Source organism: Ursus maritimus, unplaced genomic scaffold (genome assembly GCF_017311325.1).
Source record: "Ursus maritimus isolate PB19 unplaced genomic scaffold, ASM1731132v1 scaffold_26, whole genome shotgun sequence".
NCBI classification, from domain to species: Eukaryota; Metazoa; Chordata; class Mammalia; order Carnivora; family Ursidae; genus Ursus; species Ursus maritimus.
The window spans coordinates 17,038,974-17,057,099 of record NW_024425119.1 but is presented as its reverse complement, the minus strand read 5'-3'; the positions used below and the strand labels follow the sequence as shown (position 1 = coordinate 17,057,099).

The 18,126-nt window shown below is 33.7% G+C and overlaps 1 protein-coding gene across 2 annotated transcripts in view; it reads right to left on the bottom strand.

Annotated features, from left to right (window-relative positions):
• Positions 1-15,989, bottom strand: part of PIK3C2G (phosphatidylinositol-4-phosphate 3-kinase catalytic subunit type 2 gamma) — a 318,577-nt gene extending 302,588 nt beyond the window's left edge. For both annotated transcript variants that reach the window (XM_008707062.1, XM_008707063.1), the window contains exons 1-4: positions 15,312-15,989; positions 10,596-10,678; positions 6,837-6,994; positions 2,287-2,401 (exon numbers count right to left, since the gene is read on the bottom strand). In XM_008707062.1, coding sequence (XP_008705284.1) covers positions 2,287-2,401; positions 6,837-6,994; positions 10,596-10,678; positions 15,312-15,989 — 1,034 coding nt within the window. The remainder of the gene's footprint in view (positions 1-2,286; positions 2,402-6,836; positions 6,995-10,595; positions 10,679-15,311) is intronic.
• Positions 15,990-18,126: the final 2,137 nt, after the last annotated feature.

The window sequence follows — 18,126 nt, the reverse complement described above, 5'->3', positions numbered from 1 at the left end:
GTCTACCCAATATGAGGTAACCAAATAATGAGCACTTGATAAATGGTTGTTATTATTACAGTCAAAGCTAATCAAATATTCCAGATGTAGTACTATAACTGTTAGAGTCTAAATTATTACCTATTACATTATTAACTTCATTATGTATTACCTATATTCCTTCTATAGAAGAACATTATAAAGATTTCCAAGTATTTAAGGACATATTTTTTATTTATTTTTATTTTTATAATTTTTTTATTTTTTGAGAGAGAGAGAGTGGGGGAGGAGGGACAGGAGTGGGGGAGAGAGAGAGAGAGAATCTTTTTTTTTTTTTTTAAGATTTTATTTACTTGAGAGAGAGAGAGAATCTTAAGCAGGCTTCATGCCCAGCATGGAGCCCAATGTGGGGCTCCATCTCACAACCCTGAGATCATGACCTGAACCAAAATCAAGAGTCAGACGCTTAACCAGCTGAGCCACCCAGGCACCCCAGGACATATTTTTTTAGACAAGTTGCAAGGGAATAAAACAACAACAACAACAACAACAACAACAACAACAACAACAAAACCTATCTGAATGATTTAGATGCTAGAAAGAATGATAATGAATGTTATGCTTATTTTAAAAAATCATTCCAAACAGGTAGGATGTTAACCTTAAATAGTAAGTAGATCCCTGATATATACATATCTTTCAAATTCCAGAAGGGAAAAATGACTGTAATTAATCTATACTAATACTTGTAACTTTACCATCTTAATAAAAACCCAGGTAAATGAAATTTTGTTAGAAACAAATGACTATAAAATATTTTAGAAACCTATTATATTCATATTGGCAAGAAACAAGAGCAAAATGATATATACATTTTTAGCAATCAACAATTGAGCTAATTACAGATGACTTACACATTTGAAGCAACAATTAAGACAAGGTCCATTCTAAATTTGTTCACATTATACTCATCCAAATTTCTGTTTCTTTAACACTTTTGCTTATGGGATATTTCTTACTGATAATACTAAATACATAAATTTGATAATGTTTCTTATTCTTTGTATCTGATGTTTGACATTAGCTAAAGTCCAGATGTACATTTGGAGACATATACATTCAGAAAATGAAGTTTAATGACTACCAGTATAAGGTTATATTTCTCAAGTATTTCTCCTTGGTCTTTGGATATACTTTAAAAAACCATATGTTGGAAGAAAGTAGCAGCCTAGTCATTGGGTATGTTAATAGGTTCAAATAGATAAGAGAGAAGGGGACTATCTGTGAGTTCAGTACAACAAAATATCTGGGATTTCATATAAATCTTTATCATTATTTTGTTATAGCTGGGATTACAAAAAGGGACATAATCAGTCTTAAAAGTCGCTCACAGTTAACACTGCACAATAAAAGACTGGATTTACTGATAATTTTAATTCATCAAGTTTTCACATACATTGTAAAGATTCCATAATGACAGTGACAATGAGTATCTGAAATGAAATACACTTTTACTTCCATGAGACGGTTGTCAGTCTTTAGACACTTGTGGAAACACAAAGGAAAAATGTAAATAACAATCCACTTTATTAACTAATTTTGTTTATGACTTTACTATCTATAACAACCGCAGTACCAGCAGAGAAATATCTCCTTTCTTAAAATTGTTTTATATTTTCAAGGTTGGTCTTTAAGGAATTTCAAAATAGTCATAATTGTGATAAATAAGAGAAGGTGAGTTTTCTACCAAATAAATATTTGCAGTTGACCCACATGAGAACAGACTTTTCTAATTGTTATAAGAGCTGCCTTACTAAAGAAATGAAGGTTTCTCTTTTATGAAAATGTTGTAATGCTCATACTCAAACCCTCTGTGATTTTCAAAAATCAGCATTTAATCAGCATACTCATATTATTCCAAATAAAAAATTACTTACTGCAAAAAAATTTACTTTTAAAAAATTGTGATCAGTTCTAATAAACTTTATTACAGTGACTTGTTTTGCCGAGGATTTTCTTGGTTTTAAAACTGAAATTTCCTTGTTTTGAGATTATCACCCTCCTGGTCATAGGTCACTTAAATACATGTTGCCATAAATACACAAAATACAAAATAAAACCAAGAATGGGACTGTCACTATGAGTCATAAAATTTTTGAATTCACCTTAAAAAGGGCAAAATTGATTTAATAATGTTGGTTAGAAGAGTACAGTGTTTGTACAAAGTATGTTTAAAAGAAAAAAAGTGAAGCATGCCTTAGCATAGGTTATAACAGCGATCAAAATTTACCTTAATAAGATACTCACTTCTGCAAAAATTCTTCATAGCCACATATACTTAGAAGATGATCTTTGGGGAATAACTGGTCATTTGTACAAAAATGTAGAATCTCTGCAATTAGGTCTTTGACAAGATAATTAGCTAAAAACAAAGGTGAATAGTAAGAAGTTAATAAGAGCTTGTCATATATTGGCTGGGAAATGTTTTGAGCACACAAAAAAAGATACGTTATGAACTATTGTAACTGTCTAGCTCCATCAAGAGGAATTAAAATGAGATGCATCTCATTTATTTGTCTGGTTAAATTTGGAGATACTTTCGAAAAACAATTCTTTGCATTTTTTTTAATCAGTCTGTCTTCATATTACTGACAGAGCTAGGGTACTGTATTCCTCATGTTAATACCTTAATACATTGTGGCTCTGCATAAAAAGTATTCTGTGAGGGCGTCTTGGTGGCTCCCTCAGTTAAGGGTCTGACCTTAGTTCAGGTTGTGATCTCTCAGGTCCTGGGTTTGAGCCTGGCTCCTTGCTCAGCAGGGAGTCTGCTTCTCCCTTTGCCTCTGCCTGCCACTCCCCCTGCTTGTGCTCTCTCTCTTTCACTAGCTCTCTCTCTGTGTCAAATAAATAAAATCTTTAAACTATATATATATATATATATGTCTCCATGCTTTGAGTATGCTCTCACAGTCTCAATCAGTGAAGCAAGTGCAAACAGACTGTACTGATGACCCCTAACCAGTGAGAATTTGAACTGCATACTGCAAACACTCAATTGTATTCATCTGAGTTGTGTTTAGTTTGCAATTACGAGTTTACTTTGCTGTAGCTTCTTTTACTTCCATACGTTTTTGTTTGGAGGAAAAGGTTTTTGACACAAACTGGCTAACAAAATGTAGTGCAACTGACATTGCTGGACCTGCCACAAAGAAAAAAAAAGGGGTGTGGGGAGAGAATAATGCTGGATTTTAAAATGTGGGTTTTATGGTAGATGGAGGTATTTTCTAAGAAATGATCAGAGAAACAAATGGTAAAGATCATCATGGAATTAGGGATTGTGGAAATGTTTTGACATGGTAGAGCGTATCTTAAACACTCTGTTGCTTGGGAATACTGACTGAAATGCTATGATGGATGCTAGAAGAAAATATGGCCACAGCAAAATCATGACTGTAAGGGCTCTGACAAGGAGGGGAGAACATTGCTCGTATAGATGGCAGGAAAATATCTCCAGAAACATCAGTTCATTTTAATTAATTTGGCTCTCCCATTTCCAGGCTGCATCCCCTGTGCTATAGGGGGCATGCACGAATTCATTATTTCACTACAATCATCTTTCCACTCTATAGGATAGCCTCCATAATCCAATTTCTACTGCTACTTCTTTCATGTGCTTCAGTTTAATTATCTCCTACTATTTGTTTCATGTTACTCTTTGAATGTTTCATTATTACTTCTAAACCTGAAATTATCATCTTTCTCCTTGAAGTGAGCCATTAAGTGTCTGTAAGCTAAACTTCTCATCCATATTGTAAGCCAACAAATACTATGGCTTCTTTTAAGTAGATTTATGCTTATACCTTCACTTTGGCAGCTAATATAATACGCTTCACAATTTCTTGTACTCTTCTACTTTATGGAGTCCTTCTCAATCTGTTGACAATATTGCCTACCATATTGAAGAGGAAAATGCCCATTTGAGATTCTTTAATTAAGTACCCTGTGCATTAAATCTAGTTTTCTGCACATCATCCTCTACCTTTACCCATCTTTTGAAATATAAGTATCATTGCTTTTTACTATCTCTTACATCTTAATCTCTTATTTTTCTTATACTAGGTTCCATTTCTATCAATTAAATCCCCTCCCTTTTATATATTCAATATCCTCCATTACAAAGATGCTTTTGTTTTTTCTTAAAATTTCTGTTTCTGTTTAATCTTCCAATAAAATCTCCCCTTATCCATTTCATTCCATTAAGACAGTATTTTTTGTAACCTTCCCATTACTGCCAAACTTCTTTAAAAAGTAGATAACTTCTGCAAACCATTGTCCTTCACTCTTTAGTCTTTGCAAACTGATTTCTACTTCCAACACTTTGCAGGTCACAAATGGCCTCCTAATACAGTTCTAACCATGAATCATCTAAATCTGAAAGGAAAGACACTCTAGAGCAATTTTGTACTTGGAAATAAGGATAAGGGAATCATCTTCATTGAAGTGATAATTGAAGATTATGGAACACAGAATTCTTTGCTCAAAACACCTACTTCTCTAAAGGATTCCATTTCCTCACTCTTGGGGAAACAGTGTTCTCTTTGGATGAAAATGCCTTATCTTCACCTATCTCTACCTCTTTATTTATCTAGATTTCATTATTCCCGAAGTTTCTAGGAATAGCTTCTACCTTTTATTGAAGTCGTTCTTGATATACTCTTCAGATACACTATTTTGTTCTTTATAGCACATCTGTATTTACTAGTAAAACACTTTATGTAAAGTGGTGAAAGGATCACAGTTTTGGCATACAGATTGTTTCAAAGTGAAAACATTTGAAATCTTGTAACTGAACTTTCTTTATCTGACTAAAACAGAGACTCCCAAAAATACAGCTTCCATTAACTTTCTTCTGAGGTAATTTCCTGCAAATTCCAGGAAGGAGACAGACTGCCCATCAATTAACATAAATATATATATAGAGAGAGAGTTCCTATTTTCCTATTGAAGCTCCAAGTGACACCTCCTACACACACATACACACTTTTACATTAAACTGGTATATAAACCTTTACCTCTGGGTATTCAGCAAGTAACCCCTACATGCATGTGTAAATAACTTTGTCTTTTCTCCTACTAATCTGTCTATTGTCAGCTACCTTACAGCCACCATCCCCACCCCCTTCAAATATAAGTGAATAGAGGAAAGGTTTTCCTCCCAACAGTGGCCTATGCTGCTCTGTGTGTTTTATTTAATGTGTCCTTTCTCCTCTACTTTGTCCTCCTTCTTCCTCTGTACTTCACCCCTTCCTCCACCTCCCCTTCCTCCTTCTTATAAACATTTTTAATATCCTTGAGAGTGTAGACAGCCTCTTTACAACTATACATCTCTAACACTAGACACAATGACCTAATCACTTTCCTGAAACTTCTTCTAAAAGTCAAAAATGACCTCCAACTTGCAATATTCATCAAAAGAACACCCAGAGAGAGAGAGAGAGAGAGATGTTGGAAGTTAAATATTGTAAACTGAAAGAAGAGAAGTGGTTTCCCTAGTTCAGTTATTCCCTCTTCTCCAGCAACTGAGGCCAAGACACAGATTGTGATTGGCTCAGGGTTCAACACCACTGATTTTGGCTGGGCAATCAGAATCCTGCTTTTAGAAATTTGGAATTAGATCGAATAGAGAGATTGAATTTTCTTTAGGTAGCTGGCCAAATAGCATTTAAACTTGAGAGCTTGGCTTCCCATGTGTTTGGAAAAGCAAGAGAAATGAGTCAGCAGAAAACAAGGGAAACCTGAGAAGCAGTTATATAGAAGAGATGAGGTGAGATGCATACAGGAATTGTGGACTGCTTATTCATCTGTGCCTTTAGTACATTCTTGAATCCACTGTATTCCTACTCTTAAATTCTGTAAGAATTCTCTATATTCTTTAAGAATGTTTTTTTCTTCTTAAGGCAGCAAGAGTTGTTTTTTGTTAGTTTCAAAGCAGATGGTCCTAACTAAATATTCCAACATAACATTGTTATGTTTGTAACCATCTGCACTAACTCAGAATTTTGACTAGAGTAAGAAAGAAAAAAAGCAAAATAATAATTATATTAATAACAATCAATGAAAGAAAATATTTGTTGGAACATTATTTGTCAAGATAAAACGGTTCATATGCAGAAACTCATTTAGTAACAACTAATGTTTGAGGAACTATTATTGTTTTGCAAAATAGTTAACAATAACAATGAAATAAAATAGTAAACAACTTTAAAGAGATTCTAAAACTTTAGAAAAATAAGAATCATCTGATGAGTTTGATAAAATGCAGATTCTAGGTTCCAGGATCCATCCCCAGAGACTGATTCAATGGATCTATCTGCTCGTTATGCATCTATCTGCTCATTATGCATAAGGCTCCTATAGTTTGTACAGTGGGAATAAAGACTGGATCAGTGCCTGTTTTATGTCATAATTCATTCACATTTGAATGACGTAGTTGTTTCTAATGGGGAGTATTGCCATTTTCGTATAGTATATTCATTCATATGCTTTATCTGTATTCTTTTTGAAATTTAGTTTTTGTTTTTAATATTCTAAAAATTTGTTATGCTTGCCACCAACTATTTTATAGCAGAAAAGTAAAGTGTCCTGGGGTGAGCTATGTGAAAAAATGTAGCATATTCTTAAAAACAATAGCTAAACAAATGTTAGCAAAAGGTTTCCAGCTGTTTTCCTCTTCACTTCAGAGCAAAATACTAGCATTTAATAATGCTTCTTTTAATGCTTTCAGTCTGTGGATTCAAGGCTATGCAGCCTATACCAGCTTAACGTAGATTTTTATACTTATTTGCAAGGTTGCTTACCATATGGCATAAAATGAAGTAGTTGCGTTGAGTTATCAATACAAATATTTATATTAAACTTGGTATTAGTAAAAAGCCGATAGGGAAATGCTGTAGTAATGCTCCATATCTTCCCTGAATTGGAATTAATGTCAGCTGCGTGATATGTTTCTCTTATTCTGAAAAATATATGGAAAATAATACTTAGGAGAAGATTATAAGAAACTTCATGCACGGTTTTGCTATAGAAGATTTAAAATATGAAAACGGTCAACATCTGATTTGTGGTACAGTGGTGTTAGCTAGGCCAGATTGGTAAAGATTACAGTTATACCAAAACAACTGTAAAGGACCATTCTTTAGATTTCCCCAGGAGCATCTCATTTGAAGCAATTAAGAATACACTGTCATTCATTAGGCATGAAAATTCACTCTGAACAATGATTACTTCCTTCACTGACATTAGTTTCGAAGCCTGAATGCCTCCCCTTGGTTTTTCATAATGTTCTCAAGCTGGAAGACATTCATTTTGATTTAAGGATTTTTTTAAATAAATTACCTTGTGTCCAATTGGTAAATACCATTCTTGGTTATAAATTTTTGGATTTTACACAAATCTCTGGATTTTACATAAGTAATTTAGCCCAGAAGTCATTTTACACACTGAACAATACTTTATTGCTCAGATGAGTCAGAGAATTGCAAAATAGTTTACCCTTGGAGCCAGAAGCCTTGAGCTTGAATCCTGACTCTTCCATTTAGTAGTTTTATGGTCAGAAGCAAGTTATTTGACCAGTTTCTTTGTACAAATGAGGATATTTATATCTACTTCAAAGGTTTATTGCAAGGATTAAAAGTGAAAAGTCGGGGCGCCTGGGTGGCGCAGTCGTTAAAGCGTCTGCCTTCGGCTCGGGGCGTGATCCTGGCGATCTGGGATCGAGTCCCACATCAGGCTCTTCCACTGTGAGCCTGCTTCTTCCTCTCCCACTCCCCCTGCTGTGTTCCCTCTCTCGCTGGCTGTCTCTCTGTCACATAAATAAATAAAATCTTTAAAAAAAAAAAAAAAGTGAAAAGTCATGCAAAAGATTTTTGTAGAACATAAGCATATACCCATACGATGCATCATAATTATCATTACATATTATTATAGCTGAATCCTTGTTGATCCATGTTATTGCCCACGTGTAGAATATAACATAAAATTATTTGCAACTTAGATGTTTAAAATGGCTTTGACGATGAATATGAAATCATGGGGGGGGGTTGTTGTTGTTGTTGTTAATTATGCAGATATCTAAATTTTGTAGTGCTATTTCCAAAGAGAAAGTTATACGTTTTGTGTATAGAAGGGATACTATGCATTCTATGTAATGTATCGATATGAATTACATCCTTGGCATTCATTCTATTTGTGCAGCATTAAAGTAGTGCCAGGCTCACTGAAGTAGCTTAATCTCTATGCCCTTAAATTGCATAGAAACATCCCCTCCTTGAGGGGCCCGACAAATGAAAAAGTGCATGGCATGCATCAGAATCACCTTATTTTCTGAGTCCCATCCTCATCCTTGCTGACTCAATAGTTCTATACAGGAATCTTCACATTTTCCCTACCAACAGTTTCCCAAGTAAGCCATTACTGCTGCTACTCTGGCACTACAATTTGAGAACCCATTGTTTAGGATAAAGATATGGGCCACTCTCCTTTGTTACACCTATGAAAAAGGTCTAGACTCCAGTTCTGGTTGAGGAGCTTTATGATTTAGCATTCACCATATGATAGGATACTACTCTATGCATACATGATTTAAGCTTCTACTGTTTTGGGGAATTAAATTTAAAATGCAAATTAATGACCTATTCTCTCCTAAAACTTTGTTGAGTGTCTATTGTATTCAAAACTTTTCATATGCCATGCCATTTTATTGTATTTTTTACAAAAATATGACACATTCCTTAAAAGATGTGGCTTTAAAATATGTCACAAGGAACCAAATCCAACAAAGTAGACAGGTTCTTTAAAGGGTGTATAACAGGAATGTCAATAACACTTGTAGGTATGGTTATTTAAATATTGGACAAAAAAAAAACAGATGAAATGGGATACATAAATCCATTCTGTTGTGACCCTCTTATGAAACTTGGCTTTCAAACTCAATTTGGTCTTCTTTTGAATGAAGAGACTTGGACAGTGCCAAGTCCGTAGATCTTCCGAAATAGTTGCTGTTGAATGAATAGTGTGTTTGTGTACAAAATAATTATGCATCTATAAATGTCATTATTTTATATATGAGTATACATCCAAAAAGATGATTGAAAACCAAGAGAAATGTGTGTGGATATAACCTATATCTTCCTTTCACTACTCTATAAAGTTTATTACTGTTTGGTTGTCTGTTTTAGTTTTCATGCATACTTTGAAAAGAACCATTGAGAAAATTTACATTTAAGAATTCAGAAAATGCACCATGAGCTACTGACAAACCATTACATAAAATATTTTGTGTCACTATTGCATCCACAAGAAGATTTCATCTAAGAATATTACATTGTATTAAAAAAAGTGATGGGAAGGACTAGTAATAAGTGTTTTGTCAATGGATTTATACTGAGCGATGTCTTGTGATACTAAGAGAGCTATTTCTCATGCTTAGAGGATAGAAATGATCACATTTTAGATTTAAAGTGTCAAGTTCCTGGCAATGCTTGTCAATTTGTGACAGTGAGTAGTTTATTCTTAAAAGAATCAATATTGATATCTTTAAAGATCCTAATTTAGGAATCCAGTCATTTTAATTGTTTTCTGTGAACAAGAGTGAGGCATTAATTAAATATTAAATATTTTCATGGATTTGAGTTCCTTGGTTTTGTTTTTTGTTTTTTATCTGTGTGCCTTTCAATTCTTCCAATAGGGTTACAAGTTTTTTAGGGCACAGACCTTGCTTTTCTGCTTGTTCTACATTTCAATTATCTCTCATACATGGACTAGTTATTAGGCTTTCAAATAGCCTTTTAAATTAATGATTACATAAATGATTCCAGTGTTTAATCCCAAATGACCATTTAGTAGTAAGCTGCTATAGCTGATAAGTTATAGTTCATTTATATGTGTGCTTATTATTTTTAAAACAGCTATAAATAGATAAAAATCAAGAGAACAAAATGTAAATGCATTAATTTTTCAAAACTTTCGGGAACCTTAGCAATAGAAGAGATGGCGTTATATAAATTTTAACTGCTAATGAGAAATTGTTCCTTAAAAAAGGCATCTATAGTTGTAAGTTCATTTTGAATGAGCAAAGAGGATCAGTGATGTTTTTGTAATATCCCCTAGCGAATAAATTTATTTTTCAGTGGACAAACACCTATGCATTTGCTCATTTATTTTGGCAGTTCATTCAAGGCAAGATTAAATTATTAAGAGGAGGGCATTGTCACCATTTTAAATAGTATATCCCAGGTAAGAAGGATAAATCTATGATGTTTTGGTACAGAACCGTAATCTAAATGATCAATAAATAGCAAGGGCAGGTCTGAAATTATGAAACATTTAGCTTTAACTGAATTTTCAAGAGAATAAAATTGTTTTACTAAAACAACAAAAACAATACTAGCAGTTAATGAACTAATTTGTCATAAATTTATATTTTTCATTATGTTAAAAATTATTTAAAACTTTAACATTTTATATTTAAAATTAATCAGTTCAGTTATGTTAAATTACAATAGACAAATTTATGCTGGTACAGAAATTTCAAAGTTTAATGAAATAGCAACACTCACTTTTTTACTTTGTCGCAGAAGGAGGCCAGAGTCTTGTTACTGCCTTGCGGTACTTCAGCTAGCCGAAGAGAAAAACCTGTCAGCTGAAAGTAAAAACTGTTAAATTAATACAGTTTGGTGTGAAGAAGACATTAATACAATTGTACAATTTTAATTTTGTTTTAAAGATTCTGTCTGGAAGAAAGACCTTCCTCTGCCCTATGGTCCTTTTATGGTCCCTCTAGACTTAGAATCAGATTGGCAGGAGACAGAATAACAGGAGAAAATCAAATTTCACAGTCCTATGTATGGGGAATCCACACAGACAGGAGATTACAAAAACAGTGAGGCAACCTGAAGCTTATTTGAGCTAGGGAGAGGGGTAGGAGCCTGAGGACACAAAGGGGAGGAAAGCCATTAGCAAGAAGGGGAAAGGAGATATTTGAAAAGAAAGTTGCCCTATTATGCAGGTAAGTTCCTTAGGTAAAGGGGTGTCTCTGTTATTAGCTCTGTTCCTGTTGCAGGCTCTCCTTTTCAAGGTAAATTCAAGTAGTTATGGGGGAAGTGGAGAGTTTTTTGGCATCTGCTTGGTATTTATTACTTTTAACTAGAAATAATCTTTATGCCAAAGTGGCACCATTTGGGGCATCTCATCCTGCATCCCTTCAATTCATTCTGTTTTTTGTTTTTATTTTTTGGGGATTTTTAAAGTGAAGTAACATATATAGAAAATGTATGAGGGGTGCCTGGGTGGCTCAGTCGTTAAGTGTCTGCCTTTGGCTCAGGGCGTGATCCCAGCGTTCTGGGATCGAGCCCCAGGTCAGGCTGCTCCGCTGGGAGCCTGCTTCTTCCTCTCCCATTCCCCCTGCTTGTGTTCCCTCTCTCACTGGCTGTCTCTCTCTCTCTCTGTCAAATAAATAAATAAAATCCTTTAAAAAAACAAAAAAGAAAATGTATGAATCTTAAAGATATAATTCAAGTTTAAAGAATGTAGACGACCATGCTATCAATATCACAATAAAAATACAGAACATCTCCATCACGTTAGAAAGTGCCCCCACACCTCCTTCTGTCAAACTGTACATCCATTTGGCAACTACTGTTATTCAGATTGCTAACATTATAGATTAAGTATATATGCCCCTTTCTTTCTGGTTTCTTTCACTTAAATGATATATATTTTTAAATTTATCTGTGGTGCCACACATCAATAGTTTCATTTTTTATTGCCAATTAGTACTATTCTATTGATGAGTATTTCACAATTTGTTTATCCATCTTCTTATGGATGGACATTTGATTTGGGTTGATCATAGTTTTTATAAAGAAAACTATTAATTTTCATATACAAATATTTATATGGACATGTGTTTTATTTCTTACAAATAAATCCATAAATGGCTCAGTCAGAAGGTGGGTGTATGATTAACTATCAAAGAAGTAATTTTTGCTTTGTGTATATTGAAGCTGTTATTAGGTACATAACACATTTAGGTTTATTATATCTTCCTGATTGACCCTGTCATCATTATGAAATGATAATGCCAATACTAATAATACTCTGCCTTGAACTGTACTTTTTCTGCTGTTAATAATCAGCTTTTTGTTTGCTGATTGAATATGATATATTTTTATTTCTTTTACTTTCGAAAAACTTATTTGTGCCTTTCTTAAGTGTGTCTCTTGTAGATAGTAGTTAAATCTTTCTTTTTTATCTAGTTTGTCAATTTCCCCCTTTTTACTTGGAATGTTTAGTCTATTTATATTTAGTGTACTTACGGATATTGTTGGATTTAAGACTGCCATACTCATTTTTGTTTCTGTTTTATTCTTTTGTTTTTCCTTCCTTGCTTTTTTTTTGGTTTATTTGATTTTTTTCTCATTTCATTTAATTTCTCTTTTGGATTTTTAGTTTTTCTTCTCAGTATTATTTTTCTAGTGGCTGTCTTAGCTTAGAAATGACAACATGCATCCTTAACATATCACAGTTAAAACTGTACCACTGCATTTACAATGTAAGGATTCACAATAGCAAATAATATTTACTCCTTCCATTCTTTATGCTATTGTTGTCATATATTTTTCATTTATCGATATATTTATATAACTCTCAATAAAATGCTGTTGTTTTGCTTTAAACAGCTATCAAAAGTTAATTTAAAAGTAGGTTTTCATATTTACTAATATATTTACCATTTGTACTGCTCTTTCTTTGTTCATTTCTTTTCTCTCTCTTTTTTTAAAAAGATTTTATTTATTTATTTGTAAGAGAGAGAGCATGAGCACAAGCAGGGGGAGTGGCAGGCAGACCAGGCAGAGAGAGAAGCAGACTCCCTACTGAGCAGGGAGCCCAATGCAGGACTCTTTCCCAGTACCCTAGGATCATGACCTGAGCCAAAGGCAGATGCTTTACCAACTGAGCCACCCAGGTGTCCCACTTTGTTCATTTCTAGATTCCATCTGGTGTCATTTTCCTTGCACCCAAAGCACTTACTTTCGTATTTTTGTGTACCTGTTAGCTGACTAATTTCACTCAACATTTGTTTATATATCTATTGTAAGTTTTGAAGTGTATACTCAATGGATACAGAAGTATGGAGATATACATATGTGTGTATGTATCTATATATAGATACATGTATATATTATACAGGTATAGATATATATCTTTTAAAATGTCATTCCATTGTTGTCTGGCTTCTATTATTTCTGATAGAAATTTGCTTTAATTCAGATTGTTGTTCCACAGTGTGAAATCTATTTTCTCTTGGGGCTGTCTTTTATGATTTTCTCTTTACCTTTTGTTCACAGATATTTGAGTATGATTTGTCTTACATGTGGTTGTCTTTTATTTATTCTCTTTGGGAATTGTTGAACTTCTTAGATCTGTAATCACTGGCTATTTTTCATTTCAGGTATTACATTTTCAGTACTAGAATTTTCGTAGTCTTTATTTTTTTTGTAGTTTCTGACTTTCTCTTGAGATTCTTCATTGGTCTACTCATTATGTCCATCTTTTATTTCATCTACTTCAACATTCTTTTATAACCACCTTAAAGTCTCTATCTGTTAATTTCAACATCTGGACTGTGTCAGAATCTCAGTATTGACTGGGTTATTTTCTTGATTTGGAGCCAAAATTCCTTGCTTCTTTACATATCTGTGCATTTATTATTATATGTTCAACATTATAGATGACACATTGTAAATTGCGTTGTCTTTTTTACAGAGTATATAATTTTTCTCTGGCAGGCAGGAAGATCCTTTGGTATTTCAGCCTTTATTTTATTTTTTGTTAGGTCACTTCTATTTTGGTAGGTGCAGCATTCACTCTAGAGTATTTGCTTTATACTTTTAAGAGGTAGCTTTGGGTGATCTCAGTTGAATGCCTGAAGTACTCAGCTCAGTGTCTTCTCTTGCTAGGTTAGAATTTTGGCGCTGCATAACTTATACTTGTGTGTGGTGAACACAATCGCTTGGCCAAAAACCTGCAGTAAATCTCATGCATATTTCTGACTCCCACCCATTCCATAGCTGGAAAGGTACTCTGCTCTGGAACGCAGGCTCTGCCTGCTCAAGCTTAGTGATACTGCTGCTCAAATTAGGCTCTACTGTCCTTCTCTACTAGCAAGAAAGTGCCCCCAGGCAGAAACGAGAATGATCATGCAACACTTTGGTGTTTCGCTTCTCTCAAGCGCCATGTCCTATACTGCCTTGTGTTCATTGCCTGAAATCAGGAAAAATTTAGTACTTGTTTTTCTGCCCTGATCAGAAATAGATGTCTCTAAAATTCATTGACTTTTAATTCAGATGAGATGAGTTGCTACCTCCTCTGCATATGCCTCAGACAAAATTAGGTATCTCTTCCTCTGTGGACTCATTCTATCTGTTATTTTCTTCTTGCCATTATTTGTTGACAAGTTAATTTGAGCAATATGCTATTTCCAAAATGAAGTATCATGTCTTTTCTTTGCATTCATTATGCCTAGTATATCATGTTTATTTTAAGAATATGATAGTTGTTGAATAAATGAGGAATCCTTTTGCTTCACCCTATAAATTACAGCTGCAATAGTGTTTCTTTTTTTTTTAATTTTTTGCTGTTTACTTCCAGTTTCACTTGTGTCTAGACTCAGTGTAAGCAGAGAAATATTCAAATATTATACAAGAAACTCTAAGGTGACTAAATTGATTGGAGAACTACTGATGAAACCATTAGGATGAATTGCACAATGATTGCTTAATTTCCTATTCTTGGAATGATCCCAATAGAAGATGCCTGCCAACAGTATAATTTAGGAGCCTCTGGGCAAAAGGACATTTTTTCTACCATAATGACACAAAGTTTTAATTTATGACAGTATGACTCAAAATATAAATCTAATGAGATGTATATATGTTTCTGTGTGTGTATAATAACACAATAAGAATCAAAAGTACTTTCATCAAAACCTCCAATTATGATATTTTTATCCAATAAAATGTAAGGACTATAACATTTTATTTTGTTTTGATCAAACTGGAACTTTAAAAATGATATAAAATTTTTTTCTTTCTTCAGAAAAAAATCATTAATTTAGGAACATAGAATTTGTGAATAATAAATTATTTTTTTACAAATAATATTAATACATTTTCCTATTTAAGATGAGTGACCCTCATTACCAAATTAATCCAGTACATTATTGAATGATTCTTCCAGATTCTTTTGTTTAGGTCAACATATATGATACATACCTCTCTATTCTTTGGCCATGTATTTTCCCAGGTCCTGGGTAAAGAAGAACCTTCAAAAGGCATCAGAGAATGTTCCACAGTGTCCATATTTCTACATATTTCATTCTTTTCTTTTGGCATGAAGTCAGTTGAGAAGGCTGGATACATAGAAGGGATGCTACTTTCAAATCCTATGTGGTAGTTATGATTTTCATTTTCTAATTCGCTCTGTGAATTAATTTTATCCAAACTAGTGGATGATGAAGCTAAAATATTGAATCTGTAATCATTGGCACCATGATATTTTCCTGTGGGGTTTCCCCAAGAGCTTCCTTTGTTCGTGTTTTCAGGATTTGATAGCACAGAGCTCCTAAATCCAATTACTGGTGTTTTCTTAACATGGTGACAGGAGAGTTCTGAGCTTTTAGAAGTGAATTCATTCAAGGATATTTGGTGTGTTTCATCTAACGAATGCCTTCTTGAGTCCCAGCTTGGTGCACCGGGCACAAAACCAGTGTTGTCTTCAATTTCACTCTGATAGAGTGGAATTTTATTACTGATCTCATCTACTAGCTGATCAAAACCCAGACTGACTTGGCTAGGGAAAAGAAACTGATTTACAGAGGGAAATTCTTGGTGCTCATGCTGCTCTTGATGTGATTCACTGGTATTTAGATCTGTTTTCCAACAATATGCCATTTTTTATTTTATGTGACTGAGCGGGTTGATTCTGCTCCAGATATATACCTGATGATATTATAAAAGAGGATAGGAATTTTCCTAGAGAAAACATAAAAAGAAACAAAAAATTCTTTGATTAATTAGAAATAAAGGAACTTGCAAAAAAACAAATATGATGAATAAATATAAACAATTGTTTTGAAACTTCTCCTTAGCACATAAAATGATTCATGAATAATCTAAAACTCCATCAGGGCTCACAACATTAAAGTCTATGGGAGAGTATTGACTTTAGATTTGTGAAACTCTTATAAGAGAATAATAAGTCCATCTGAATTATGACAGGAATTTCATGAATCAATCAAAAATCAATATTCCCCTTTGAACTCCTTTTCCTACTGAAGATAACACTTGTCTCCACTTATCATCTCCTTCTGTATTCAATCATCTATAAGTGTGCTAGCATGTTAAAGTCTTCTATTAGCTAAACTGTCTCTTCTGGATCAGCAATTACTCCATCCCTAGACATAGTCTTAACTTTTTTTCTCCTTTCCATAACCAATTATCTTGTAGGTTGGCTAGACCCTTTCTTCTCCTTCCCAAAACTCTTTAAACAATTGCAAACTTCTTTCATTACTTCTCCAAAATGACTTTCATTAGGTTCACCAATGAGGTTCATGTCAGTAAATTCACTTGACATTAATTAGTTTCTTTTTTTTATTTAAAGATTTTATTTATTTATTTGACAGAGAGAGAGAAGGGAGCTGCAGGCAGAGGGAGAAGGAGAAGCAGGCTCCCCACTGAGCAGGGACCACTTTCTGGGGCTCAATCCCAGGACTCTAGGATCATGACCTGAGTGGAAAGCAGACACTTAATCTATTGAGCCACCCAGGTGCCCCAATATTCATCAGTTTCTATTTTACTTTATCTCTCTACAATACTTGATTCCATTCACCATACTTCTCATTTTAAAATTTTTTGCTTTCTTACTTTGACTCTGTGATACTGTACTTTCTGAGTCCTTCTTTGTTTATTCTTTCTCAAAGACTCATTTGCCTATTACTAATTTTCCACCTGATTCTTGTCAGTGCTTCTTTTCTTCTCAATTATTCTCTTCTTGTAAGTTATTTCATACTTCCTGTGGCTTTAAGTACCATTTATATGTTAATGATGCCAGCCTGGACTATCTTAATATTACCTTCTCAATGTCTCCACTTTGAAATTTTTTTTAACCTACAAGAGAAAGTCTAAAACTAGTATCATAGTTCGCCCAAGAACCTGCTCCAATTCGTGTTGTCTGTGACAGAAAATGACTTGACCGTGCACTCAATTGCTCAGACCAGAAACCAGAGTTTCATCTTTGAATCTTACCTCATCTTTATTCTCCTATATAAAATAAACTACCAGTTTCTATAGAAAATCTTTCTTCTCCCTCTCTACCACTGCCACAATCCTAGTCTAAAGCTTTTATCCCCTTACTGGGAATGTGGCGTTGTCTCTGAAACTGCTTCTACATTTTCTGCATCCACTCTTGTGTCCTGTAATCCTTTATAGTGATGTATTTAAGAGACTACACAAGTATCTCTTCTGGATATAGCTTTTCAGTGATTTTCCTACTGCCTCAGGATAACATCTATAGATATGTAAGATTTCTCTTTCCCATTGTATCATTAGACCATGTTAATCTTTCTCACTTATAGCTCACTACCAAGTATTTTGCTTTACTCATAGTAGTTACACATTTGTATTTGTTGAACAGATGATTCAATAAGTTAAAGAATTATAATTGAGTTATAAGAAAATGAAATTGAAAAGTATTTGTGTCATTTTTATGAATTTATTAGTTCCCTTAACAATTATATGTTTGTGTGTTAAAGACTAAAAAAAGGGGGGATAATGATGATAGTGGTTCACTATCAAATATGATTCTCTATCAATTTTTACAATGGCAATTGATTTTTATTCTGTTGGCACTAAGATTTACTTAAAACTCAGAATGACCTAAGAAATAAATGAGTTAGATTTATTATACTGCTTTACACAAGAAATTGAACAGATAGATTTGGTGAAAAATTTTAGTTCAATGCAGTCAAGAATTAAACTTTCAAGAGATATAAGTAAGAAGTGTATAGAATGAAGTGTTAACCAAAAAAAA